At 37.2% G+C, this 27,384-nt stretch overlaps 1 protein-coding gene across 1 annotated transcript; it reads left to right on the top strand.

The window, feature by feature from the left end:
• The first annotated feature begins 1,273 nt into the window (after positions 1-1,273).
• On the top strand, positions 1,274-25,005 carry KDM1B (lysine demethylase 1B). Its single transcript, XM_008924166.2, has 20 exons — positions 1,274-1,372; positions 2,211-2,338; positions 3,713-3,802; positions 4,594-4,705; positions 5,433-5,549; positions 6,533-6,571; positions 7,668-7,872; positions 8,981-9,165; positions 10,033-10,209; positions 11,114-11,188; positions 11,760-11,897; positions 13,352-13,523; positions 14,484-14,611; positions 16,055-16,186; positions 16,576-16,650; positions 17,548-17,664; positions 18,483-18,608; positions 20,075-20,197; positions 21,744-21,896; positions 22,059-25,005. Exons 1-20 carry the CDS (start codon positions 1,283-1,285, stop codon positions 22,140-22,142), a joined length of 2,466 nt encoding a protein of 821 aa, XP_008922414.1. The 5' UTR covers positions 1,274-1,282; the 3' UTR covers positions 22,143-25,005.
• Positions 25,006-27,384: the final 2,379 nt, after the last annotated feature.

The raw sequence follows: 27,384 nt of genomic DNA, 5'->3' as shown, positions 1-27,384 counted from the left end.
AGTTTATATTGGGTTGTCTGAACTAATTTTTTACTGATGTAAAATATATCCACTTTATGTGGATATCATATGATTTCTCTTCTTTCCCCAAATAATTTCTTCTGTCTCAAGAAGCAAATGAAGCACCAGTTTACTTGATTTGCATCAGCTTAATTTGAAATTTTTTGAAAATTCCCATTTTCTTCTCCTGTTACCTTTACTTTGAGCAGAATTTCTGAACGAAGATACCACTGCCGTGTCCATCACTAACAGCTTGAATAAGGAAAATGCAGCCTGAAATAGGGAGAATTGAGAAGTACCATATATATACATATATAAAAGTATATAAAAAAAAAACATAATTACAAACAGATCCCTGTTATAACAAGATAACATTCAAGATTCAGTGCTGTTGTACAAGGGATTTATTTCCACTTCCTTTCTGTATGTGGTAGAGCACTCGTAGATTTAATTCTTCCACGAGGGTCTCTTTATTTGTGCTTTACTCCATGTCAAAGAATGCCTTTGATAATACCATTTTAAATATACTTTCATATTTCTGCTGCATAGTTTCTCACACTCTATGTTTTCCAGTTTATATGATAAACTGTGGTCTTTTCTGCATTCCTACCAATGCAGTCAAAGACAGCCACAGAGCTCTCTCGTGCCGTAAATCTTTTATTTTCTCCTATAGTACACATTCCAGTCACCTAAAGCTTCAATGCAACTGCAGTTTAGACTTTAAATTCTGATATACTTTCATAGGAGGTACTTGCACTTCATGTGCAAGTCTTGGAACTGGTTGTTTACCTGATATTGAACATCTCTCCAGTACACTGTTTGGAAAAGCGCTTTAGAGTGCAAATCTCTTGCTACCAATAAACCAGTAGTTAGCAGGACGAGTGTTGCTCTGAGTGGTATTTGAATGCTTGCACCAGCATTGAAGTGATGTCTGTTCACTTTGCCAACCCAAATTCCAGTCCAGGTCTTCACGTAATGCAAATCAGATTATTGAAATCCAGGATATGCTGATCTGGAACAGCCTGTCAAGATGTACTCAGGGATCTAATCTTAACTCCGAATTTAGTTTAAAATAGTAGTATTGTTCCTTTCCCGTAATGCCTCATTCTCATTTTCCTCCTGAATTAATAGTCAAGCTGAACAGATTCTTACCTAGGTAACTCTGTCAAAACTGGTGTTATAAGTGAATGTACTGCCCAGGTGATTAGACAACTCTTCAAAAGCAAGCAATTTAATCTTTTTTATTAACTACTGCCTACTTTTTTTCAGATCTAACAATACAATGTCAACTGGAAGGGTACGAACGAAAAAAAAGGCATGTTCTTCAGATCAGTCTCCAGACAGTCTTCCTGTGAGGAGTTCTGGAAGACAGGTATTTATAAAATTCAAAAACACGTGGGTTCGTACTTTGCTATTTTTTATTTTCTGTTGACATTCATAAAGAAAGCAGGCTTCATTGTGGGTAAGTTAGGCCTCAGAGTACCTACCCACAGAGGGGGAGAATGAGGTAATTCTGTGAACGAGCAGGCAAAGCGTCTCATTTTGTGAACGATATTCAAGAAAGATAAATACTCAATGTAGCCTGTTAATGCTTAATACATTAAAAATACAATCACAGATTTCTGTACAGTTAGAAGAAGCTGTCTGCCCATCCAGACAGAGGCCTAAAACAACACAATACACAGTACCTTTGAAGCCCAGAAGAGACATCTGGTATACAGTTTTGTATAAAAAAAAAAGGCCCTAAGCCTGCTATAATATTTTATTTGAGGCACAGATAGGATTGCCACTAAATGATATCAATAAGTATGCAAAGAGGAGATTTTCTGAAGGAGAAATAGAACGAATGCATTAGGCTTGACTCATTGGCATGTGATGGAGCTTAAAATACAATTTAAACTGGAATTTTTGCTTATAATTTCTTCAATGGCATCAATTAGACTAAGGCAAGACATTTTTAGCTTTAAATGATATTTCCAGTCTTGCTGTGGGTTTGTGGCTTGCTTTTTTGTGATTTTTTTTTTTTGGTAGGAAAAAACTGACCTAATTTGACAGCTGTTTCATGCTGCAGCTATTTCACAATGGATACAAAGATTTTCATTTCATTTAACTGTTGGATGCCACTCACAAGCTGAAAAACTGTCTGAACGCCACTTTGTAGAAGATGTGTTTGTGTAATTTCTGGTCAGATTTCAGCTATTCTTTATTAGGTGAAGAAAAAAGCGGCTGAAGCAGCAGCAGATGATGATGATGAAGCTTCAGAGAAGAAATATAGGAAGTGTGAAAAAGCTGGATGCACCGCAACATGTCCTGTTTGCTTTGCCAGTGCGGCTGAAAGGTTTATTTCTTTTTATTTGTGTTTTTCATGGACTTTCTAAACTTGCAGCTGAAGTCTAGGATCCTAACTGTATTCTGAAAAATTCCTTTATTTCTAAATGTAGAGGGAGAATTGAAAGATATACTAATAGGAGTCTTAAGATGACAGGAAAGTGTCACAAGTTATTCCTGTTGTGGATGACTTTCTACTGGGCAAGTTGCTTATTCAGATATAGAATATCTTTAGGATGTGCTTACTTATGTTATTAATGGTGTCTTCTGGAACATGCCTTGCTTTTGTGAAAGTGAGAGCATTAGTGTAAGCTGAGGAGGCTAAACTTGCTTTCAAAATGGAAAATGAAGTGAGCACCTGTGAGATCAGCATTGGTGATAGTACTGTTTTTGTTTAGGAAACAATAGATACTGGTTACTCATCTTTTTGAATTGTTATTTTAATATTTTGATTTTCACCCCTCCCACCCCTCCCAAATACGTACTTTCAACATTTTTTATTTGAGATGAAATCATTTCATGGCTGTTTCAGTCAGTAGCTTAGGTCACTGCTTTTTACCTTGTGCATTTATCTTGAACCATTTCATTAGGTTTAATGAGAGTTTTCTGAGGGAAGAACAATTGCATTGTCTGATGAAAATTACATTTGTAATGGATATTTCTTTTTGAGAGTAATACACAACAAATGCCCAGAATGTTTAACTCCTTCCTCAGGGTTTTCTGTCACTGGGTTAAAATTGCAACTCGGTCATGAGAAAATAATAGGCAACATCTGTTCTGTGTTCAGATTTGACTTTATGGTTTTGTCAGTTGTTCTGGGGACAGAACATTGTAATGACTTATGAATCAATTGATCACATGTACAAGAAAAATGCTAATTTAAATGATCCCTCCCACCCCTGCACTAATGTTAGAACTAAATGGAACAAAGTAAAGGAACTGTAAGTTCTTGTGAGAGGGACTTTGTCATGTTATACATTTGCAAGACACTTTGTGTGTCACAGCACATATCTACTCTAAGAGCAAACATATTTCACGTTCAGGAAACGCCTGCTTAAAGGGTACTAAAGACAGGCTCAGCTGACCATTGTTAGAGGGAGGCTGCTGGAAGCCAAGCCAGCTATATAACTGCACATTATGTACATGTTGCCTCCTTTGCATCTGGTGTTGCTTAGTTTGGAAACTGGAAATGTTTGAGACAACTGAAATGACCTTATTGTTATTTGTATGACTGTAGTGCTTTATGCAAGTCAGCCTTCATGAATGTAACATAAAGCCCTGGCTTGTTCTTAATATTTTGTTCATGTTTTAGAATGTGCTACTGTTAATAGATTTATTTTTCTAAATGTATTGTAAAGCTATTTTTATGTCTCCTGCATTACAGATGTGCTAAAAATGGGTATACATCTAGATGGTATCATCTTTCCTGTGGGGAACACTTCTGCAATGAATGTTTTGACCACTATTACCGAAGGTAGATTTGCCAATTCAGGTTGCATCTTTTCAGAGCTTATTAAAATTTGGCAGATGTTACAACTGTTGAAACATCATGTACATAAATATAATACAAAGACTTGTTTTCTGTGCTTGCTTTAGTCAGAGTGAGGCTTAGATATTGGTGCTGAAACTGCAAGTATTGTATGGACTAATCAATTGAAACAGAGCAGTGTGAACAAAACTGGTTGGTTTAGGCAGGCTGGTTTGTATGTGCAGTTGTTCTGAAGCTTTTGTCTTTTTAAAAAACAATGTTAGAAAATACGAAATTATGAGAACAGTTTTAAGTAAATCTATTTTCCTTTATAAAGCAAACTAACTTTACAATGTGAGTTCGGGAGACCTTTCCTCTCTGTAACATCAAATCAGCAAGGAGATTTAACTCTTGCGGTTCAGTGACCATGAAGACTCTTGTCAGGCTCACAGAGTGCTTTCAGCTTCACGCTCCTTCCTGTTTGAGTGGGCGTTACATCCAGCCTAAGTCCTTACGAAGACTTTTGTGTGCTTATGTGCTCAGCAGCACCCATCACTCAGTCCAGGCCTCAGACACAAGGAAGTGTGTTCATAAGCAAGAGGACATAATGGTCAGGATGCAATTTATTACTATCATAAGAACCATGACTTTCTCATTTTTTAACAGGAAAAATACGATATTCTCTACAGCCTTATTTCTCTGTCCTTTTTAAAATGTTCAATTTTAGAATAACTGCTTTGCTTGAAGTGAACTAGACATTCAATTTTCTGACCGCTTGCTGTTTTCTTTTCTCTTAGCCATAAAGATGGTTATGAGAAATACACTGCCTGGAAAAGGATTTGGACAAGTAATGGTAAAAGTGAGCCCAGTCCAAAAGCCTTTATGGCTGATCAGCAGCTTCCTTACTGGGTAAGATAAAAGGTCATTTATTTAATAAGAATGCAATGTTCTGATGTGTTTCTGGTATTCTGCTGTTCAACCAGCAGGTCAGCTGAATTTTTATAGGTTTTTTTTCTAGTATTAGAGGACTATGGAAAAGTTCAAGATAATAATTCTGATCAGCTCCTCCACTGTTGGAGACTTTATCCACACCTAACAAAAACCAACCTTCTGTTACTTTTCTGTGAAGTAGCAGCTACGATGTGTGATGTTCAGGTAGAATAAGATTTGGCAGAGAAAGGGAGCATACCAGCTATGGGAAAGTGTGAGTGTGAAAGACTTCAAAAACAGATTTTGTATTTCCTGGGTAAAAAGAGCAGAAGAAGAAAGATGGGAATGGAAAGAAGTTTGGTGGTAGGGGTATTTTATTTAGTTTTATGTTTGATTGGTTTTTTCTTTAAGTGGTGAAGAATATGTTTTTGAAGTAGTATTTGCAAAGTCCACTGAAAACCATCGTAACTGGGCATTGAATCAATTTTGGCCTTAGCTTCTGTGCAGAAATTCAGTCTTGCTGGAGATGGGCACAAGATTTCTGTATATCAAATGCCTTACTTATGACCTGATGATTACAGGAGAATGAATTTAACAATTATAATTGACAACTTTCTCACATCTTACTTTTTCCTAACTGGTTGCATTAATCTTATTTGTAATCAGACAGCAACAAGTAAAAACATGTTTGTTTCTTGACTTGTAGGTGCAGTGCACAAAGCCAGACTGTGGTAAATGGCGTCAGCTGACAAAGGAAATCCAGCTGACACCACAAATAGCAAAAACATACAGATGTGGTATGAAACTGAACAATTCCACCAAGGTAACACAGAACAGTTTTGCTCATACTGAAACATAACAACAAGTTGGTATTTCTTGTTTGCAGAAATTAATTTCTTCTCGTTTGCTGCTTAGTGTCTCTAATGTCAAAATGATAGTCTGATGGCCTGGAGAGCTGCACAGTGACAGGCCTACATACTGTTTGGACCTTTCTGACTGGAAATGTCAAGAAAAAAGTATCTGAAATATCTTTATCTGCACAGTTAATTGTAAAATCCTTCATTCTGAAGCTATGGAAAGATTGTCAGCATGTACAAAATAGACGTACACCAAAATGTTCATTTCATTTATGTTTGGCCTTTCTTCGTTATTGAGGAAAGCATCTGAAAAGCTCAGTGAGCTTTTCTGAATTTCTATCAAGTCTGTCATGGGCTTTACATGAAAAGTTTCAGCTTTGTCACGAAGGTAACTCCTGAAATTTGAAAGAGTCTTTAAAGAGTCCTTAAAGTGCCATAGAATCTATATGGCACTTATAGCATGAAAGAACATAAACTGAAAATACTGACTTTGTGAAAATCTGAAGGGTCAGCATTTAATCTTGAAACTCTGTTATAAACATACTCTTTAAATAAATGAGAAACTCTCTTCTGTAGTCTCTACTGGAAGAGTCACTGTGGAAAATGTGGAATTTTTCTATAAAAGTCTGTATTTTTTTCTTAATTTGTTTCTTTCAGTGTTCCACCCCATTTTATGAAATAGAATGTATATTTTAATGTCCGATCAGTAGAAACTAACTTAAAAAAGGAGAAACACTTTCTTGGGTGCTTTTGCTTTGTGGTGTGTTGTGGTTTTAACCCATATGTTTCTCTACTATTTTTTTGTTTACAATCAGCTCTGCTACAGAAGGCTCACACTAACACTTTTTTTTAGTTTAAAGAACTATGCCATAGAAAATTACTTTGGTTTATATTTAATTTTTGCTGTACAGCTTAAGAAAAGCTCTGATACCATTCACTTTTCTTTCAGACTGAGGGCTCAGACCAATGTTCCATGCCTGAGGACTTGGTGAGTAGTGGCTGTCCTCCTCATTTGTCTTAGAATATGAAATCAATCCTATATTTCTTTTCTTTTTTTTTTTTTTTTTTTTTTGTCCTTGGCCAATTATGTCAGTATTTATGCATTTTGCTCAGGAAACTGTCAGATACTCTTTGCAACAGAGCCTAGAGCCTTCTACTTTCTCATCTTTTTCCTTACCATACCAACTAGCTTTCAAGTGATTCATGGTGTCTTTGAGTTGTGGCCTGTGATTCAAGGTTTACTCCTAATTCTCATTTTTGATCAGGCAAGACAGTATTCAGTTGCCAGCTTTCAAATAAAATTCCTCATCGTAAAATTTCCTTGTCTTTCAGGTGGTTTCTATCTTTAGTCAAGCTAGTCTCCTCTTTTTGAATACTGCATGAGAACATCTAAACATGTTTTCTCTCTCCTCTCCCTCATAATACGAAATGTGCATACAAGACGTATGTTGGTGTTTCAAGGGGCTTATGATCATGTAACCCTGCATTTCAGATTTCATGTGCTCTGATGTTCAATAAGCCAATGTTGACAAGTGTACTCGAGGTACCTCTATCTCAGGGAACGTATTCGGGGTTGTTGTTGACTCTTGTCGAAGCTTTCTGGCTTTGTGTCCTTAATGCATGTTTACTTGTAAGTTAAGGCTGAATCAATAGTGTTTCTTAGGGTTTTAAAAGGTCTTTGATGGGGATAATAGAATCTAAATTAAATTGATCAGTTAGTGTAGACTTTTCTAAGTTCAGATTTCTGGATGCATAAATGACTGCAAATGTTTTGTAAAAGGCATAAGGCATAGATGTGTTATGGCATGTCTCATCCGTTTGCTTTCCACGCGGGTGTGGAGTTTGTGAAGTGCCAGCTCCGTTTCTGAGGAAGAGATCAATACTAGAGGTTTTCTGTGTCAGGCTGAGGAAGGGGAAAGAGGGAGAGAAAATGTCTTTATGACTTGCAATTCTGAGATTGGTACTTCTAGTGCTTTTTGGTCTCAGTTTTGGAGGGAGGGGGGAGAATGGTTCATTTTCCAACGTTTTCAAAGTACTGACATGTTCTCTTCTCCCCTCTTTCCTTCACTTCTTCGCTTGGCCAGAGAGTGGCTGAAGTTTCAGACCATTGGTGGTACTCCATGCTCATACTCCCTCCTTTGCTGAAAGACAGTGTGGCAGCTCCCTTTCTAGCTGCATATTATCCAGACTGCGTGGGCATGAGTCCATCCTGTACCAGCACTAATCGGTTACCTGGTGAATCCAACCTTGTGAAGTTAGAGCACTTAAAGAGCGTGCCTAATTTGACTGGTAAGGGCCATCTGCAGGGCTCTGTTGCTTAAATAGGTGTGATAAATTTTGCCGTATAGCTGAGTTCATAAGGCACATAATTCTTCTGATTCAGAATACTGATTCTGTTCTCGGCACTAATATACACACTCTATGTGATTCCCTCTGTATTTCTTTGATGCCATTTACTAATTTCTAAGATAAAGGTAATACATTTCCTATGGCATTTCTTTAGGGAGTAAGCATAGACTGCAAAGTCTTTTTGTGTACCACCTGTAATTTGTTTATAGAAACAGGAAATTAACATGCGAGTACTTAAAGACTGTTTGTATTCTTAAGGAAATGAAGATCTATGAAAAAAAACAAAACAGGATTCTGCTAGGTTTGATATTGTGGATCTTTGGGGCTTTGGAAAAAAGGATTTGATTTCTTAAGGCACTCAGATTCTGTTTAGGTTATTTTTTTTGCTAGTGACAGCTCTGAGAGCGACAACTTGGGAGTGTGGATGTGCAGAATAGGTCAGGTAAGGAGAAAGGTAATTCAGGATTCCCATACTCATCTCAGAGAGAGTACTTTGAGGGAAGTTCAGCTTCTGTGTTGTCTTAGCAGGCTTTGCTCTCCTTAGGGGCTCAAAATAAATCAGTTCATCTGTTCAACAGATATTTATCTGCTTAGCAGAAAACTTCATTTTACAGAGCTACCAAAGCTACACGTGGAAATGATTACTTTTATTTACTATCCACTCTGGGCAGTATTGGGAGTTGAAGCAGAAAGGAGTTCAGAATGCTGCCTGAGCCTATACAGTGATGGTAGACCTCAGACTTGAATTTAGGTCCTATTCGTTGTTGGACTTTTCTTGGCATTGGAGCGCACATACTGTTCGTTGACAAAACAGCTCTGATAGATCCCAAGGTGTACCCATCAGGCAGCAGGACAATAATTAATGCTGCACAGCCTAGAGGGCAGGAGAGAGGAGAGCAATATAAATGATATCATTCTGGAGGTGGCTAGAGGCTGGAAAGCTTCCCTACTTGTTTATCCACGTGAGGTCAATGGATCATCTTAGAGGGAAAAGGATATAATGAAGATATGATGGAATATGACTAGCTCCTGGTGTGTCCTTATTCAGTTGCAGGCATGAACAAGTATTTCCAGCCTTTTTACCAACCCAATGAATGTGGGAAAGCACTTTGTGTGAGGCCGGATGTCATGGAACTGGATGAGCTCTATGAGTTCCCAGAATATTCACGAGACCCTACCATGTACTTGGCACTGAGAAACTTGATTTTGGCTCTGTGGTACACAAACTGCAAGGTAAGAGATGCTGATAGTTAATTTGTTTGTTTAAAAATAATAGCAACTTTTCTGGGATGTGAACTTTATTCTTAGATGTCTCCTTGTGCAACAGAAAAATTGCTCCCGTGTTTTTGAGAATCCATTCTAAGATTGGCTATTTTCTGGGGGAGTTTGGGGTTGAGGTTTTTTATTTGTTTGGTTGGTTTGGTCTGGTTGGGGTTTTTTTTAGATTTAATGCATAGAAGATCCTTTTGCAGTAAAATACAAAAGTTTTTGAAGTATTAAAACTCTACTCTATCTGCCCAGCTGTCTAACTTTTTAAAGGGATGCTTAAGCACTTCCAAACAGTGTTTTGTGGATGCTTTATGATTTTTTTTTTCACCTGACTGTTGGACAGGTGTCTTTTTACTTAGGCTAATTCTATGACACTGTCTTCAGTAGGACTGCTGACGTTTCACATACCACAGCTCTCTGATATGGATGTCTGCATTTATGTGAAGGTTTTGGATATTAATCTATTTTTTACTTGGAATGCCATTTTGGAATGGATTTTACTGGAATGTCATTGTGAGCATTGCCACGAGGTAGATTCATTTTGCAAGCAGGAATCCATTTCAATACCATTCCTGTACTAATGAAACACACCATGGAGTTTGCGGGAGTATCTTGTAGACTCATTTGTTTTTATTCCATGTTAATCTCAATAAATTGTTCCCTTGCTGTGTAAAGCTGACTAGCAAGAAATTTCCAGGTTTTGAAATGCTCTCAGAAGCCTGAATCATGATTTTTTTTTACCATGCTTTGCAGTTCAAATATGATGTAAACACATGAAAAAATGGAATATTAGAAAATCAACATTTTCTACTCTTTGTTTCTTCTTTGCAGGAGGCTCTTACCCCTCAGAAATGTATCCATCATATCATTGTTCGGGGGCTTGTGCGTATTCGCTGTGTACAGGAAATGGAGAGGATACTTTATTTTATGACAAGGAAAGGGCTAATCAATACAGGGCTTTTGTCAGTCGGTCCTGACCAGTACCTTCTTCCTAAGGAATACCACAGCGTAAGTTGCTGTAATAATCCCTACATTATTAATGTTATAAAACTATATGGCATATGTAATACTTTTTTGGTTCTGGATTTTTTTCTCGTTTGCCTAAATGGCTGGAATGACAGGTAAAATTACATCTAAAAGCTAACACATGGCAATGCCTTCAATGGTTGTGGAAGCTACAGACATTAAACAAGGATTTTTTCCCACTAAAATCTGTGGAATTCAGTCCTATGGATTTGTGCTTCCCACGAGCTGTTCAGATGGATGAGAACTGTGTGAAAAATGCACAATATCCTTATGTTCTTCTTGTGGCTTAACCCTGTAATACACCTCTGCTCCCGTAGATGAGGCAACTCCTATTCTATGTCGGTTTGCAAGAATTATGATTAAAGGGTACATGTTGATGACTAGCAATTTGGTTGACAGCACCCAAAACTTATCAGATGAATGTATTCTGTAATGGAATACCTTCTAGAAATTCTAAGTTGATTACATTTAGGAAGTGTATTTTTATATGTTTTTAATTTATAAGATAGTTTTTACTGGTCAACCCAATCTATGATTGAAATCATTGCAAGGTAAGTGTGATTCTTGTCTGTTATCTTCAGTTAGATTTTGCTGCTTTTGTTACTGATAACTTCATCTGTTTCTCTTAAGAGAAACTCAGGTGTCTTCTTTTGAAGTCCTTAAAAACTTTTAGCTATTTTCAAAGCTACCATTGATCTTTTTTCTGTATTAAATGTACTGTTATCTTTAAAAGTTATCACGGGTTACTTCACAGGACAAGAGAGCCCAGACTTCTGAAACCTACAGATATTTTTAATGTTAGCAAAAAGAGAAATGAGAGTGAAAAGATAATTTCTATTTTAGCTCTAACTGTTTTTATTTATTTAAATATTTTAATATTTTTTAGAAATCTGTTATTATTGTTGGGGCTGGTGCAGCAGGATTAGCAGCAGCCCGACAACTGCACAACTTTGGAATTAAGGTAAGAAGCTTTAGAGTACATTACTTTAAAAAATCAGACTTCCTCTGCTTTTAAAGTATTCTTCATCAAAATGAAAAAAACCCCTACATTCTTGTTACAAACATGTATGTATAGGGCATCCTAATTAATTTGTAAAATCTGGGGGTTTGCTGAGTAAATCTGATGTTTAAAAACAGCATTTATTTGTATCTAAAATTCAACAAAGCATGCAGCATATATTTTATAGAGACACTGTACCCAGATTATTGTGTTTAGTAGCCTGTAGCATGCCTGAAGCTCCAATTTTGAAATTTCCTAAATAGGTCTTTAGCTTTTTTAAAAAGAAGGGTTGTTTCTAAAGTAACAGTTATCTTTGTATGTGTATATCCAAAAGGGTAACCCTTAAAAGACAATTTGAATGCATAAATTAACTACAAAGGATCCACAAATGAAAATAAAGTGTTAAGATTATTAGCATTGCTGGATTGCTCAGGGGTTTTTTTGTGTTTTGTTTTCTCCTTTGCTCTGGAGTTGAACAAATATGTTTAATATAATTAAATATTACAATTTACTAAGCTACCTTTTGTCATAGGTCATTATCTTAGAAGCTAAAGACAGAATTGGTGGCCGAGTGTGGGATGATAAGACATTCACAGGAGTCACTGTTGGAAGAGGTGCACAAATCGTCAATGGATGTGTCAACAACCCAGTGGCACTAATGTGTGAGCAAGTGGGTTCTCTGCAGTGGTCATAAATAATCACTAGTGAAAAACTGTTGTTAAAGCCAGGTTCAGCTGGCTGGGTAAGGGTGGGAGTCCTTTTTTGTGACATGACTTAAACGCTGTCCTGCCTTGTAAGTAAACTCCACATTGCTATTATATCTTTGATAACAGTTGGGAATGGAGAAGGGATGTAGAATGGTTTCAAGCACATTATGTAAAGTAAAACAAGGTGGCACCAGCTTCAGAACCACTTTTTTTCCTTTTTCTAGAGATAGTAATGTAAAAGGTCCCCAGCAGAGTTCCTTAGGGCTGAGAAAGGCTTTACTGTGGGAGGCTATTGCTTCTGTGACAGACTTGCCTTTGTTCTGCCTTGATATTTCTAGTTGAATTCCATGCAAATTAAGATTAATATGCCTAACAACTACTGATGTAAACATGCTGCAGTTCAATTTCTTTAAAAGTTATTATTATTTGCTGGTTTGGTTTAGGGTTTTTTGAGGCAGGCAGCCGCATTTCTCCAAGTGGAAGCTGAGTATGGACTTTGTTCAGAGATGCATGCAAATCCAGCCCATGCCATTTTGCCCTATAGTGTCATGAGGAAATTTTTATTTTTATTTTAAAAAAAATCATGTTTTATTTATTAGGTGAGGAACAATGACTTCTGTAATACACTTTGGGTACTCCTCCTTTTGTGATCATTTAACGTCATCTTTCATTGGAAGTAGAACTGTATCTTGAGATCTGCAGGGGTGACCAACAGCCTAGAGAGATGTGAGGATATGTAACAGACACTGGAGCACGCCCTAAGTAACAAGGCACTAGGAAGAAATTAGTACTATGTTTGAGCTATTCTCTCCAGACTGACTCTATAGAACATAAAAACGTTTTTATTCTGATTTAGCTTTGTTGTGTTCAATGCAAGTTGGACAAGCAAAGCAAGGTATTAGCTTTAATTCCAAGTAATTTCTTTCTTTGCTTGGTTGTTAATAAAATTAGTGATAACCGGCAAGCAATATCCTGTCAGTTCCTGAATTCAGGGAACTGTTTAGGCCTCAGGCACCAGGAAGTTGTAGAAAGGAACTGACTTTAATTGTAATTTAGACAATAAATTGAGGTAGAAATAAAGGAGACTGGTTCATCATGTTTGATTACCAGACTCTGCATCTCTGTACTAGCCCCTGGCCTGATAGAAAAGTTGGAGAGGAGGTTTCTATGAATCCCCGATAAAGAAAAGGGTGGAAAAGTGGGAGAAAATGATTTGTGAACAATTAACAGATAGAAGGATTGCTGGTATTCCAGTTTTAGGAAAACAAGAGTTAATCTGACTGTTTAAAGTTGTGGATGTGTTTTAAGTGGTATCACTTAAATCTGAGGGATTCATCTTGCTTTAAATAACTTTGAGCAGGATAGGCACTGCAGTTTTTCCATCTTTAAAAAAGCAATAAAATGTCTTTTTCTTAAGCTTGGCATTAAAATGCACAAACTAGGGGAGAAATGTGACTTGATCCAGGAAGGCGGAAGGATAACAGATCCCACTATTGATAAACGTATGGACTTTCATTTCAATGCCATCCTAGATGTCGTCTCTGAGTGGAGAAAAGATAAAACCCAACATCAAGATGTTCCTCTTGGTGGTAAGTGGGAGATGTATTGCAAAATGAAGATGTTGGCTGAGTTCATAGTTTTTATGTTAAACTGGTTCTTACATCAGACATTTTTCAACGTGCATATCTGACCTTAAATCCAACAGAGACTTCTCAGGTAGTATCTTGTTTTCATGATGGAGCTTTTTCAATACAAGTAGAGGCACTAGCAGTTCAAAAGACTTCCTTCTAGCTGAAGCAGGCCATAGCTAGCTGTAACTCTTATACTTTTTGACTAATCTGCCTAAAAAAGAGCCTGATCAAAGCCTTCTGCTGGCAAGAATAGTCCCATCTCCATTGGTAACGCCTCCCACTACACTTACAGCGTGCAAGCTCATCAGCAAAAAATAAACTTGCTCAGAAATGTCTGCCTCCCAAATCTCTTCAGCACAGATTCTGTAAGACAGAATTAGCAACTTCTATGTTCTTCAGTGAACTCTAGATCCAATTTCTGAGCTCTTTTGATTTTGTAAAAATTAATCAGGGTTTATTTGCAAGTATCCTCCATTATCTTAAAGTGTATTTTACCTGAAATATCCTAACTTTATATTGATGATACTTAAGCAGTTAATTTCTCTTCTGTCTCAACTGGCTAGCTCAGCTGTGCTGATGCACAGTATGTTTCGTTTTCTCTTTTTTCTCTGTAATTTTAACCTTTATTTTTCCTGAAGCTATGTATGTTTCCTTCTCGAACAAGATTTTATTAAGGAAACCTGTGATTAAACAACAAAGTTGTACTTTATCACTGGAAAGATCTTGTGGGTGGTGGTTTTTTGTCATTTGGTTTTGGTTTTGTTTTGTTTTTGTTTTATTTCTATGGGAAGAAAAACACCTTGGTACAAATTAGCAACAAGCTTGAAAATCTTGTGATCCAGAGAATAGTGTGTTGAAATGCAGTAGGACTTATGATGAATTGTGATATATTCTTATTTTAAACATGTTCTTTCACAGAAAAAATACAAGAAATCTATAAAGCCTTTATTCAGGAGTCTGGTATCCAGTTCAGTGAGCTGGAAGAAAAAGTATTACAGTTCCATCTCAGTAATTTGGAGTATGCCTGTGGCAGCAATCTCTCTCAGGTGAGTTTTGACAGCTGTGTTCTGAAGTGGCTGAGCTCCATAGAAAATAGGGTTGGAAGTAACATCGAGAAGTCACCTGATCCATTCCATGGCCCCAGAGGAAGAATCAGCTATCCCTACTGTTCCTACATCCCTAACCTGTTCTTTAAAAGCACTAAGACACTGACTCCAGCACTGCCTTAGGTAATCTGATGGGAGCTCTTGATGTGCTTCCACCAAGATTCTCTTTAATGTAGAAGTTGAGAGTAGTTGGTTAGTACAGAGTAGGGCATTTTGCCGAGATGCTGGGTGGTAGGATTCACAGGAGAGTTACTCCTCCTCAGATGCTGTGTGTGACTTCTGCTTCTCAGTTCTGCGTTTAAAAACTGAGGTATTTCTCTACCCTGCTAGGTATCTTGAGAATAAATGCATTTAACTTCTGAAGTGTTCCAACACCCCGATGGTGGGCCCCAGTTCTCCACTCCTAGGTATTCTGTTGGCCGTGTGATCCTTGGCTCTCCTCGTGACTTCAGTTTTAACCAAGCAGCTTCAGGAAATACCAAAGTATGACGTTGTTTGCAGTGCGTTATTTACTCAGTGCTTTTGCCACATTTAAAGATATTTAGGGTCAATTGTACTGTGGCAGTGGGACAGCTGGTTGATATGTGCAGATGCACAAATCTGATCTGAACCGAGAAGGCCATAAGAACCTAACAAAAATCTGCAAGACAGTGCTGTACCATGGCAGTCAGTGGAAAATATATTGACATGTCAAGTTTTCATACTCCATGAGCACTCAGGGGAAATAAGAAAGATCTATCTTACCTTCACTTTTAAAATTAAAATGTGGAGTAAATGCAACTGCTGTGATAGGAATTGGCATTTGAGTAGCAATTTGAGAATTGCTTCAGACTTTTCACTGCTAAGTGGTAATTGCTTAGTGCAAATACCACTGTTTTACTACCTGTAAGTTTGCAGGGGTTGGAGGAGAAGGCCAATGAAAGCTATAATGGAAGAACCTCCAAAGTGACAGAAAAATTCCATTGAGTTTTTTTGTGTCTTATTTTCCCCTTCATGTTCAGAAATAAGGTATTTCCATTTTTATATGAAGTCCTAAGGCTGTAAAATCTGATTTCTTCGCTAGATACAGGCAACTGAAATAAATACACTGCAATCCACCTGGATTTTTGTACTACTTTCCTTGTTTTCTCTTCCAAGCAGAACTATAAACTACCTGCTAGTGACCAACCCATGCTATGACTGTTCTTAATCCAGCAATTCATGTGTTATATAGTAGCACTAGGTAAATAAGCAATTTGATTTTTTCAGCATTGCCATAAATTCTGGTGATACACTTCTTTTCCCACTTGCAAAGGGGACTAGGGTGGCTTCTAAACTGTGGGACTTTTGCTACTACCCATGTCCCCTCACCAGTAGCAACAGCTAGTTATGTTCTGTTCACAGGTATCTGCACGCTCATGGGACCACAATGAATTTTTTGCCCAATTTGCTGGAGATCACACTCTTCTCACTGTGGGATATTCAACTGTGATTGAGAAGCTGGCAGAAGGGCTGGACATCCGGCTGAATTTCCCAGTGAGTCTGGAAGCAGTGCCTGTCTTGAATTGCTTTGAAGTACCCAGTGATATCTACGTATTCTTTTGGACCAGGCAAATCTGGGCCTGTGATTATGTCAATTGGTCTTTGAAAAAAAAAAAAAAGAGGACAATTTCTGCATTTCTGGAAATCCTCTCAGAGGACTGTCAGTACTTAAATACTGTGATATGATGATTTTATATGTTAGAATCCTGATTTTTCTTTTTCAGCTTCCATAGAGGCTGTTTTTTGTCTTTCAGTATCTCTGGAAATACTGAAAGTTCCTCACTTTCTAGTTTGCAGACTGGTGCTATATTAGCTATTCTTGTTGGAATTTGCATTGCATATGTACATTTTGTAGTATAATCTTTCTATTTGTCTTTCAATAGGTACAGAGCATTGACTATTCTGGTGAAGAAGTGCATGTCACTACTGCAGATGGAACAGTGTGGACAACACAAAAGGTATCCAATATGCTCCAAGATTCTAGGGAATACACAGTACATGCCCTTTCTGTCTTTTTTTTTTTTACCTTCTCAGAAGACTATTTAGTCCAGTTTGTCCCCACTCAAAGATGAATACTCACATATTCTAGTGACCTGTATTTGGGTGTCCTAGAGCCTAATTTTTGGTGAGCATGCTTGAGTTTTTGAGTACAAGCTGATTTGAAGAATTAAGTACTATAAAGTTAATACTAAAAATGTGAAGCAAATAGATTTTTATCTGGTTTTTGAAGTGATATTTTTCTCATCTGGTTGCATTTCCTGCTCAGTTTTACCCCATTTAGCATGTGAATCTACCCTGTTAAAATCTGCACTTCGGTGTGCAGGATTTGACAATCCGTATATCTCAGTTTCCTTTATTCCCTGTATCCCCACCTTCTTCATGCTGCGTAATTTAGCTTTTAGTAATTTTTAAAATGATATATAAACTTGATAAAGATTGGATTGACATCAACAGTGTTACTGAGCATATTTTCAAGAGAAGGGATCTGTGAAGGAATTAAAATCAAACCAAAACACTGACCATCTCTCTCTCCTTTCACAAAGACAGTTTTGTTAATCTGAAAGCCATTGACTATCATCTACAGGAAGTATTAGTAGCATGATTAGCCACTCTGATACAAGCAATTCAACAGAATATGACCTATAATCGGTGAACTGTGGGATCTGTTCTCACTTGAATGTAAGGCATGTGTTTCCAATTAATGGGAAATAACACCAGACACTAATCTAGAAATGTTTGGTGAATTATTATGCTGCATCCTACAAGAATAATCCAAAATAGTTAAGAGGATGCTGTGAGGTTTAAGTGCAGTGTTCAGGTTTTACTACTGTTGTGATTGTAGCTATTTCTTTCAGGTATTAGTGACTGTACCACTGGCCCTTCTTCAGAAAAATGCCATTCAGTTTAATCCTCCACTGTCAGAAAAAAAAATTAAAGCCATTAATAGTTTGGGAGCAGGAGTCATTGAGAAGGTAAGTGATGTCATATTATCTTTAGTTTTCTTTTCATAGAAACATTGGCTGTTTTGTCCCTGTTGCTCTTGCAGTGTATTTTTCAGGATTTATGATGCATTTGGGTTTACTCTTATACAGTAGCCAAGAAGAGCAAAATATTATCATGTATTTCTGTTTCTTAGACTTCCCAACTTAATGGTGTTTTTAAAGAAATTGTTTGCAGAATAATTTCAAGACTTAAACACTTTCTGCCTAATTTTGAGCAAACCTTCATCCTGGTCTTGGATCTTCCAAAATTCCAATAATATGTTTATTTTTTAACCTAATAAATGCATAAACTATTTACGAAGAAAAGTTGTGTATTTGACCAGTGTAAAATCTCCTACCCTTTCCCAGTGCAAAAACACAGCCTTTCCTGAAAAGATCCCTAGTAAGATCTGTGCTTGAACAAAACAGTAACAGAGTAATGTCAGAAACAGGATTTATAGCAAAGTTGAAATTTAAAGGCAAGATTCAGAAATTCCCAACACAGGATGGGGATCACTTAAGTGCAGAAAAAATCTGCTGAATTTCTTGGGCATTTTACACAGTGAATTCCATTGTGAATTTGATCGTCTGTGCATTTGCAATTTATGAGATTAGCATTTTTTTTTCTTTGCCTGTCTCCCTTGGAGGACAGGCCCATGTGTTCTCTGTTGAGACCCACTTATAGAGCGGTGCGTCTCTAAATGAGTGGAAACAGGAAGGAAAAAGATTTAGAAGAACATATACCATACCCCATTATGAGTTTTGTGGTATGAAAAGGTTTAATTCTATCTTTCTCTCTCTCCTTCTAGATTGCCTTGCAGTTTCCTTACAGATTTTGGGACAGTAAAATTCAAGGAGCTGATTTTTTTGGTCATGTTCCACCCAATTCTAGCCAACGTGGGCTCTTTAGTGTTTTCTATGACATGGATCCAGAGGTATGATAGGCTAGCTGTATTTTCTGTTGGCCCTTCAGAAATTCACTTTGGATTCTAGGTGCAATAATTACTGAAAAACGAAATTTTTCTTCTTCCCTCCACCTTTGCTACTGTTAGAAGCAGTGGAAGCAGTGCTGTTTATCAAGGAAAAGCTGATTGATACTCTGTTGTAATAAATGGGAATGTTTTCCATTGCTTGGATACAAAGTAATATACAAGCAAGTATATTCTCTAACTATCCAGAAAACAAGTCTCTAATACCTTACTGTAGATATACCAAAGTGAGAAAAAGTCTACCACTCACTTCCTGTTTAGGACTTCTGTTCCCTCATTTAAATCAGCTAAAAACCCTGTCAAAAAGATCATGCTACCTTACTAATACTTACAGGCTTGCAGTAGCCTGAATGACTATGTGCAATAGCAGAAGAAAAGACAAACATCAAGTTTTGTAGGAAACTGAGGTCTAGGCTCAGTCCCAAGCTCATGAATTTCAAAGCAAATTCAAACTAGTGCATTGACATCATGTTTCTCTTCCCTGCCAGTTCCAAGCAGACACATCACACATTTATATTATACCTTTACATACTTTTACAACAACTGCTGCTTACCACTTGGCATCAATCAAAAGGCCATTTTATAACCTTATGTTTTACTCCAAAAGGAAACTATCCTGTGAAGATTGTGCTCTGTTACTATATTATTTGTACTTGCATACAGCTTTGCTTGAATGAGTTCTCTCCAGTACTTTTAAGCTCATTTTACATGACGTTCAGTGTGCTGGTGCTGTCCAGAGACACTAGACATAATTCTTAATTTCCTTAATAACTATTCCCTGCTAGTTATCAAGTTATGTAACGAAAGAATTGCCTTATATAAACAAGAGAGGGAGAGTTCTTTAAAGGAGTTGAGAACCTGTGTGCTCTTCCCTAGTCACCACTTCACCTCTAAAACTTCTGCATGGTAGCAGATGTCTTGAAGTGGAACAAAATATCAGTAGACTTGACCTTTCATTTCTTGGTCCAAAATCTGCTGGTAAGAACTTAGTATTGGCCTAATCCAAAACATATCTAACTATTATTTAAATAGATTCTCTTTGTCACCACCTTTTGAAAATGGAGTACAGCTGAGGTAGAAGTTTGGCAAGGAACTGGAGCTTAAGAGGTCACACAAAGAATAACACTATAAATGTAATTTTTTTTTGTATAGCCTTTACATAGGCAGTAGGAAGTTTTCAGTTAATTCAGTAAGTTGTAAAAGGGGCTGACTGTATCAGATCTGTGAACAAGACATCAGAAGATGTAGTAATTTGAGCATAAATACTGTAGAATATGCATCCTTTATTCTAAGGAATCAAACCCACTTTCTCTAGAACAAAAGTTACTTTGCAGCTGAAAATATCTTTGCAATACCAACTAAAAGAGACTCTTCAAGAAATACTTAATAACCTAATAAGGTCTTGTTTTTAGGGCAAAGAAAGCATTTTAATGTCAGTGGTCACTGGAGATGCTGTGGTAACCATTAAGAATTTAGATGATCAACAAGTACTGCAACAGTGTATGACTGTACTCAGAGAGCTGTTTAAGGAGCAGGTAAGAGAAGCCTCTTATTAAGAGATGATTAACTTGCCAACAGACAGAAAGCTTTCAAATTTTATGGTATACGAAAACCATTGACATTTTACCTCGAGGTATAGCCAAAACTATGTAGCATGGGCCCTACATCCTCATTGTAAAAAAACACTAGATAAAAATTTCTGCCTTTTTTCCTTCCCCTAGATCATCATTTTTAGATCATCATTTTTAGGATAAAAACTAATAGGAAAATCAGAGAAATCTGGGGCAAGCATAACACTGTCACTTAGCAATGTTATTTGCGTTCTACTCCAGAGATAGTAATGCTTCTGTTAATTTAAACAGAGCAGTTAGATCCCAAGGAATGATTGTGTTAATAATGTTCAGGGGTGATCTCTCAAGTTTTACTGATGGTTCAGATATTAGAATTAATGATCTTGGAGGAACTTCAGCATCTGAAAACTCAAACTACTCCTAGAAAACATACTTTTGGTAATGGCTTTGTTGTTACTAGAACCATGTGCAATGAAAGTCCACATACCTGCTATTTTGGTCTTATGAGAATGTAGCAAATAGGTCTTTGGTTTTGGTGCCACTCTGGTGTAGAAGAGTGATTTTGATGCCTGTCTCTGTGGTTTAGAGCAGTTGTGAATTTCAGTCACCTGTCAACAACGCAGCAGGATTTTCAAAGACAAGATGGTGTCCAGGGGCGTACCAGAACTTCTTCTGCGATGCCTGTGAAACTTGCCATACTTGGCTAGTCATTGTCTAGATTCCTTGAGCTTTAGTCTCTCGTGTGCTGCCTGAATGTAACAATATTTGTCAATACCAGATATTCTGCAACAGGCAACCAGAGGTGCTTCTGTTAACTTGGCATGAGCTCCTCCAGAGGGGGCCACAGCAGTAGCTGACTAAGCCTTCTTGCAAGTGTTATCTAGGCTCTTTTTGGTAGAACTGTGTGGAATTTGCATGCTGCAATGTGACAAAGACTACACGGTGTTACTGTCATGGCTCAGCTACGGACACTGACTTTCCGGTCTTTGTTTTCTCCTGAACCTAGTTCTCAAGACAGCTTTTCCCGATCTTAGATAAGTTATCTCATTTCTCTATTGGAATAAAATTATCTCCAAAATGACTGCATTTTGAGATGTAACAAGCTAGAAGTAGCAAAGCATTATGCCTAACCAAGGCAAAAATCACTTCCGTTATTCATATAAACATGTTGAATGATGTTATCTGTATTATTTGTTTACAAGAGTATGTCTGTATTTAGAGAATTTTTTTTTTCTCATGTGTAGTTCTAGGTATATTACAATATGCAGATTTGTTGCATTCAGAACAGTGCAGTTGTGATGTTTCAGGCATCAGGCAAGTCTAGAAAAATAAATTATGTTTGTGGTTAGTACTAAAATAAAAAAACCCAGAATTTAATTCCCAAAGGCAATCTAATCTGTACTTAATACTACTGTATTACTCTAAAGATTACAAGAAACTGTTAGTGAGAAAAAGCTATGCAATTACGAACTTTGCTTTGCAGTGCATAACTTCTGTGTTGATTATGCAGGAGGTTCCTGACCCAGTGAAGTTTTTTGTTACTCGATGGAGCAACGACCCTTGGCTCCAGATGGCATACAGCTTTGTGAAAACAGGGGGCAGCGGGGAAGCTTATGACATTATAGCTGAAGACATACAAGGAAAAATTTTTTTTGCTGGTGAGGTAAGTATCTTTGCTACTGGCAATTAAGGTTATCGGCGAGCAGCTTCTTATGGAAGATCGTGTTTTGCTAATCAACACCATTAACCTAGGGGTAGTATATAAATATCCTGTTCTAATAGTTTTAGAAACAAATAACTTTTTTCTTTTTTTTTTTTAATACAGGCCACAAATAGGCACTTTCCTCAGACAGTTACAGGAGCTTACTTGAGTGGGGTTCGAGAAGCAAGCAAAATAGCAGCATTTTAAGTACTGAAATTTTGTGTTTATAGATATATTTTTAATTGTTTTCTGTGGGTAAAATTATCTTCAAGTTTCCTATTGCTGCCTTTTTCCTATGTGGTACTTGAAATAGTATATGGTACCTGAAGATAAAATCTTCATCTTCTCCTCTTTCTCCTCCCACCCCATTTTTAAGCCCTGATGATACATATTGTTGGGGGCTTTTTTCCAGCTATGGTATTACTAGCAGGAGTGACATTGGAATCCCTGACCACAGCTTAAGTAAGAGGACTTTTGTCAAGAGTCTTCTTCTGTATGGGTCAAGTCATGTTATTGTGAACCTTCATTTCAGAAGGTCAGATTAAAACAAGACTAAGTTACATACAGCATTAAAAATGCTGGCAGTTAGTTATAATAATGGGAATTTTCCACTAACTGTGCTTCTCAGGTTGATTATGCTCATAGGAGTTCATATTGGCGTCCAAGAGCCTGAATAGCCTAGAAAAATTCTAGAATTATTGTAGGAAGGAACTCAATGATCAGTTTTCCCACTTGCAATCAATAAACTTTTCTATAATATTTTTTCATATTCTTAGCTTCACTGAGTGGGCTTTGGAATATGAAGTTTGTTCCTTTAATAAATGAGCTGGAACAGTTTACAGTGCAATCATAGAAAGGTTATTGTAGCTAAATAAAACTTGAAAAATTAACTTTTACATTACTTTTAAAAACTTTGAAATATTCTCTGCTACTTATTCAGAGGAATTCTTGTTACAATAATAGGCTAGTAGTTTAGATTTGCTCATTGCTTCTGGTCATGTAGGAAACAGGACAGCTTAAAAGTATTGTATTTCTATGATTATTTTGAAAACAAACTTCCAAATTCATTTGGGCCGAGTAGAGGAAGGATCTACTGATTTGAGTGTACAGTGGGGGGGGAAGGACTAAACTCATTCAACTTTTATATTAAAAAATAAGTGAAGATGAATGAGGAAAAATATTAACACGTTTATGAAGGGCTGAAAGATGGTGGCTTGCACTTTGACTTGAAGTTTTTTTTTTCTTATATTATTAGAATATTATTAAAAAACCATGAGGGACTAATTCAGTAAAGGCTAAACATCTATCTAGTAGCTTTTCCATGGGACAGGGAAGAAAATATTTTTAACAGAAATAAGACAGATATAATCAGGGTCTCTGTTGTAATACTGCTCCAATAAAACAGTATTAATGAAAAAAAAATTAAAATCTACTTTTAGATCTCTTCCCTCATACCTTCCCTATAAGTTCACTGTTATACAGACCTCAGACCTCATGATTTCTGAAATGAACATAAGCACTTATACTATTCACCCTCATTCTCCTGCATAGGCTTTTGTCTTTTTTTAATCCCTTCATTTAGAAATGACACAGCAATTTTTATTTTTTTTTTTTGAGTTCCAGTGCTTATTTCCATAAAGCTGTATCTTTGGAAAAAAACAGGCAACCTTAACAAAAGTCATAGAATCCTAGAATGTTAAAGGAGTTGGAATGGACCTTAAAGATCATCTAGTCCCAACCCACCCTGCCATGGGCAGGGACACTTCTGATATGACCGGGTTGCTCAAGGCCTTACCCAACCTGGCTTTGATCACCACCAGGGTTCTACTGCATAAATGCAATTCTTCTTTTCAAATACATAATGTTTTGGTTTTAGAGTAGCTATGATATTGTTAAAACCCCTTTATTTAATCTCTAATTTACAAGGTGAAGATGTTTATATAACTAGATGTTTTTCAGATATATATTCTGTTCTGCTTCTTAAAGCTGGGTTATATGAATTACTAGGAAGAGTGAATTTTTTCATAATTTTCCTCTACATAAATGCTAGTATGTACAGTTTTAAAGCATTTCCAAGCATTAAATTGTAATTTAAAGGCTATAAGAAGCAAGACAAAGCCCTCTGATGATAAAAGATAATCAGACATCAGATTTTTCCTTTGGTAGTCATTTGCACTTTGTTAGCTTCATATATTATGGGCCACCTTATGGCATAACTAGGAAATATTGAGAGCTATGTATGTTTTGAGTTTCAAGTTTCTTTCCCTCTTTACCATATATGACAAATTATTAGCAGAGAAGCTTCTGGTGGTGGGAAAAAAACTTATTACTACAAGCCCAAAACATTATATTCCATGGCTGCTTCAGCTGACCTTGTTCAAAACTTCAGCTTATTAACATATAAACATGTCACATTTCAGGTAGGAATGGTCTGGAAAGTTTAGCTCAGCATCCTTTTCCGCAGTCCAAAGTTTGTGTGAATGTGCTTAATGTCATCCTGTTAATTCGTATTTGGGGTTTTCAATCTACCTGCAACTTTGCAGGTAGATAAATGCTATATCCTAGAGAAGAGAGATGGACATGGACATGAACATGAACAAATACCGTCATATTTGGCTTTAGATGATGCACACTTACAGCATTACAAAAACAGATAACAAATGATAAATTTAATCAATGGCCTAGTCTATTAATTATTTGTATATTATTTTGGTGCCAGGGCACTTAAACTGCGTTGTGCCGCACTTAATTTTGAGGAGTAAATAAAGTATGTTCCATTTTAATTTACATTCACTTGAAATATATAAGAACATCAGGCTGGTTCTGAGACTTCATTCTTTAATGTTGCCCAAAATTTTTTTTCATATCTATGTTAAAATTTATTTCAAGCATGTATGTGTTTTGTGTTTAATTTATTCCCTCAAATAAAGAACTGGGGAATGTTTTCTTTGAGTAGATTTGTTTAAATGTTATTAAAAAAAAAAGATTTGAATGCAGAGCATGATCTGTTACAATTCTTCTGTGTGACTATGTTATGGCAGCAGAATAAAACTGGAAAGTATTCACAGGATGCCCCTGTTTTGGTTGTTTTTTTTTTTCCTTTAACGAGTGGCTAAGTCTCCTTTTTTGTTACATTTGATACTGACTTAAAATTTCATTTTAGTATATTCCTACAGCTAGACAATTCCTCAGAAATGCTGCTTTACAGCCTTCCCTGAGCTCTAAGTACTAAGTCTGCCATTCTTTGGACAATACTGCTTTCAGTGTCTTTCGCCTCAAAGTTTTATGAAGCAATTCCTAAGCTTGTATTAGACTATTTTCCTTAGCCAGAGGAAATTTAAGCTAAAGTGATAATTATTTAGAAGCACTGCCCAGAATTTAAAAATATCACCAGGGAACCATTTAATGCTTTTCACGGACTAAGTGTAGTGTGAACACTCTGTAGGATTGAGGTCCTGAAAGGTTCCTACTAGCACAGATCACTATAAGCACTATACCCCTGACTTCACACTCAATATATTTAAAATAGAAACAATGACAAATTCTGATGCTACATTATTCCTCTTGAATGGGAGGTTAGGTGTTCATTTAGTCTAATTCTGACTACAGGGACCTTGAAAAAAAGTATTCCTATCGCTTTGACAGTTTATTTCACCCACATGTAGGTCTGAACTAGTGAAAGCATTACTGGGGAGAAATGCACTGCTTTCCCCTAACCCTGTCATACTTGGTGAACAGTTGAAAAATTTTGTATCTGAAGATGTGCTTTTTTCTTGAAATGCTAACTCATTACACCTGATATTGGTTTTGAAAAATGCTAGCTTCATTCTAAGAATAACAGTCTTTAAAATAGAAACAAAATACTGATGATGCTTTTTAAAATAATTTACAAATCAGGAGATGTCATTACACTCCTCAAAGAATGACAATCCTCCAAGAAAACTGTGTGAGGGAATATTTTTTTCCTTTTAGCCCAGCTGTCTAAAACTTAGTTCAGAGGTAAAAGTGGAATAGTGAATCTATACTAGCTGCAGTCCAGAACAAGGTCAGGTGAAAAGGCAAGGCATGTTACATAATACTGCCATCCTCTTATTCCCAGAACCTTTGGAGATCATCTGGTACCAAAGCTGCTTCTTGGAACAGGGCCAACGCAGAGCTGGTTCCTCAGGGCTGAGGTTTGAATATCTCCAACAATGGGGATTCCACAGCTCCTCCAGGCCCCATTTCTGTGTGTGACCACCCTCAAGGTGGTGAAGTTTTTCTTCCCCTAACAAATAACTGCAGTTTCCCTGGTGGCAGCTTGTGTCTCCTGTCCTCTCACTGTGCACCTCCGAGCAGAGCCTGGCCCTGCCTTCCCCATACTCTCCCATTTGGTAGTTGCACTCTGCAGTATGATCCCCCTTCATGGATCTCTTTTTCAGGCTGAACAAGCCCAGCTCTCTCTGCCTTCCCTCCTCTATCCTGTGCTCCAGCCCCCTCGTCATCTTGGTGACCCTCCACTGGATTCACTCCACAGTGTCCATGCCTGCCTTGCCCCAGGGAGCCCAAAGCTGGACACAGTGCTGCCAAGTTGGGCTCACTAAGTGCTGTACAGGGCCAACAGTCCCTTCCCTCAGCCTGTTGGCTCCAAACTTGCTCAAGGAGCCCTGAGTGCTGTCAGTGTTCCTTATCAGAAGGGCACACTGCTGAACTGGGCTCAACTCATTGTCTGCGAGGACCATCTGCCCCTGCCCAGGTCCTTTTCTGCAAAACTGCTTAGGAGGACACCACTGTCCCTACAGACACTGCTATGGAATTACTCCATTCCAGAAGCAGGATGCTGCATTTGTTTTTGTTGACCTTTATGAGATTCCTGTCAGCCCATTTTTCTGCAAGTCAAAAATAAGTCTTTAGACCTGTAATTTCCACCTTCTTGCTTTACTAAATAGTTCTGAATTCAAAGGCAGGAAAGACACTTCTTTGCAAAAGGAAAACACTACACTTGCCAACATTCAAGATGTTTTTCAGCAACTGGAATATTGATTATACTAGATGTCTTACTGCAAGTTTTTCAGACAGTATTCAGGTGCCTTATAAATTTTTCCACTCTTCTCCCTAAACTACCACCAGAACTATTTTCTCCAATGCTTTCATCTAGCTCAGGTCAAACAAGTACAGCTGATTATAGCTAACTCTCTGATTTGGAAAGATTAGATCTGCACAGTGGCCATGAGCCATCCTCTCTCTCAATCGGCAACAGAGCTAATAAACCTTACTGGAATCACCATGCTGACAGCCAGGGGTATTATTTGTCTACATTAAGCACTGGCCTTCCAAAAGGGTTAGTTTTAAGTCCAGCTTAGCAGTGGCTAATATAAACTCAGACAATTCTTAGATCTTGTTTTGTCATGTGCCTTATAACAGGATAATGCAGAAGGAACACAGATCCTATAAGCAGCCTGCTCAGGTA

This window comes from Manacus vitellinus, unplaced genomic scaffold, assembly GCF_001715985.3.
Source record: "Manacus vitellinus isolate BGI_N305 unplaced genomic scaffold, ASM171598v3 scaffold_39_pilon, whole genome shotgun sequence".
Lineage (NCBI taxonomy): Eukaryota > Metazoa > Chordata > Aves > Passeriformes > Pipridae > Manacus > Manacus vitellinus.
This window is presented reverse-complemented; position numbering and strand designations above follow the sequence as displayed.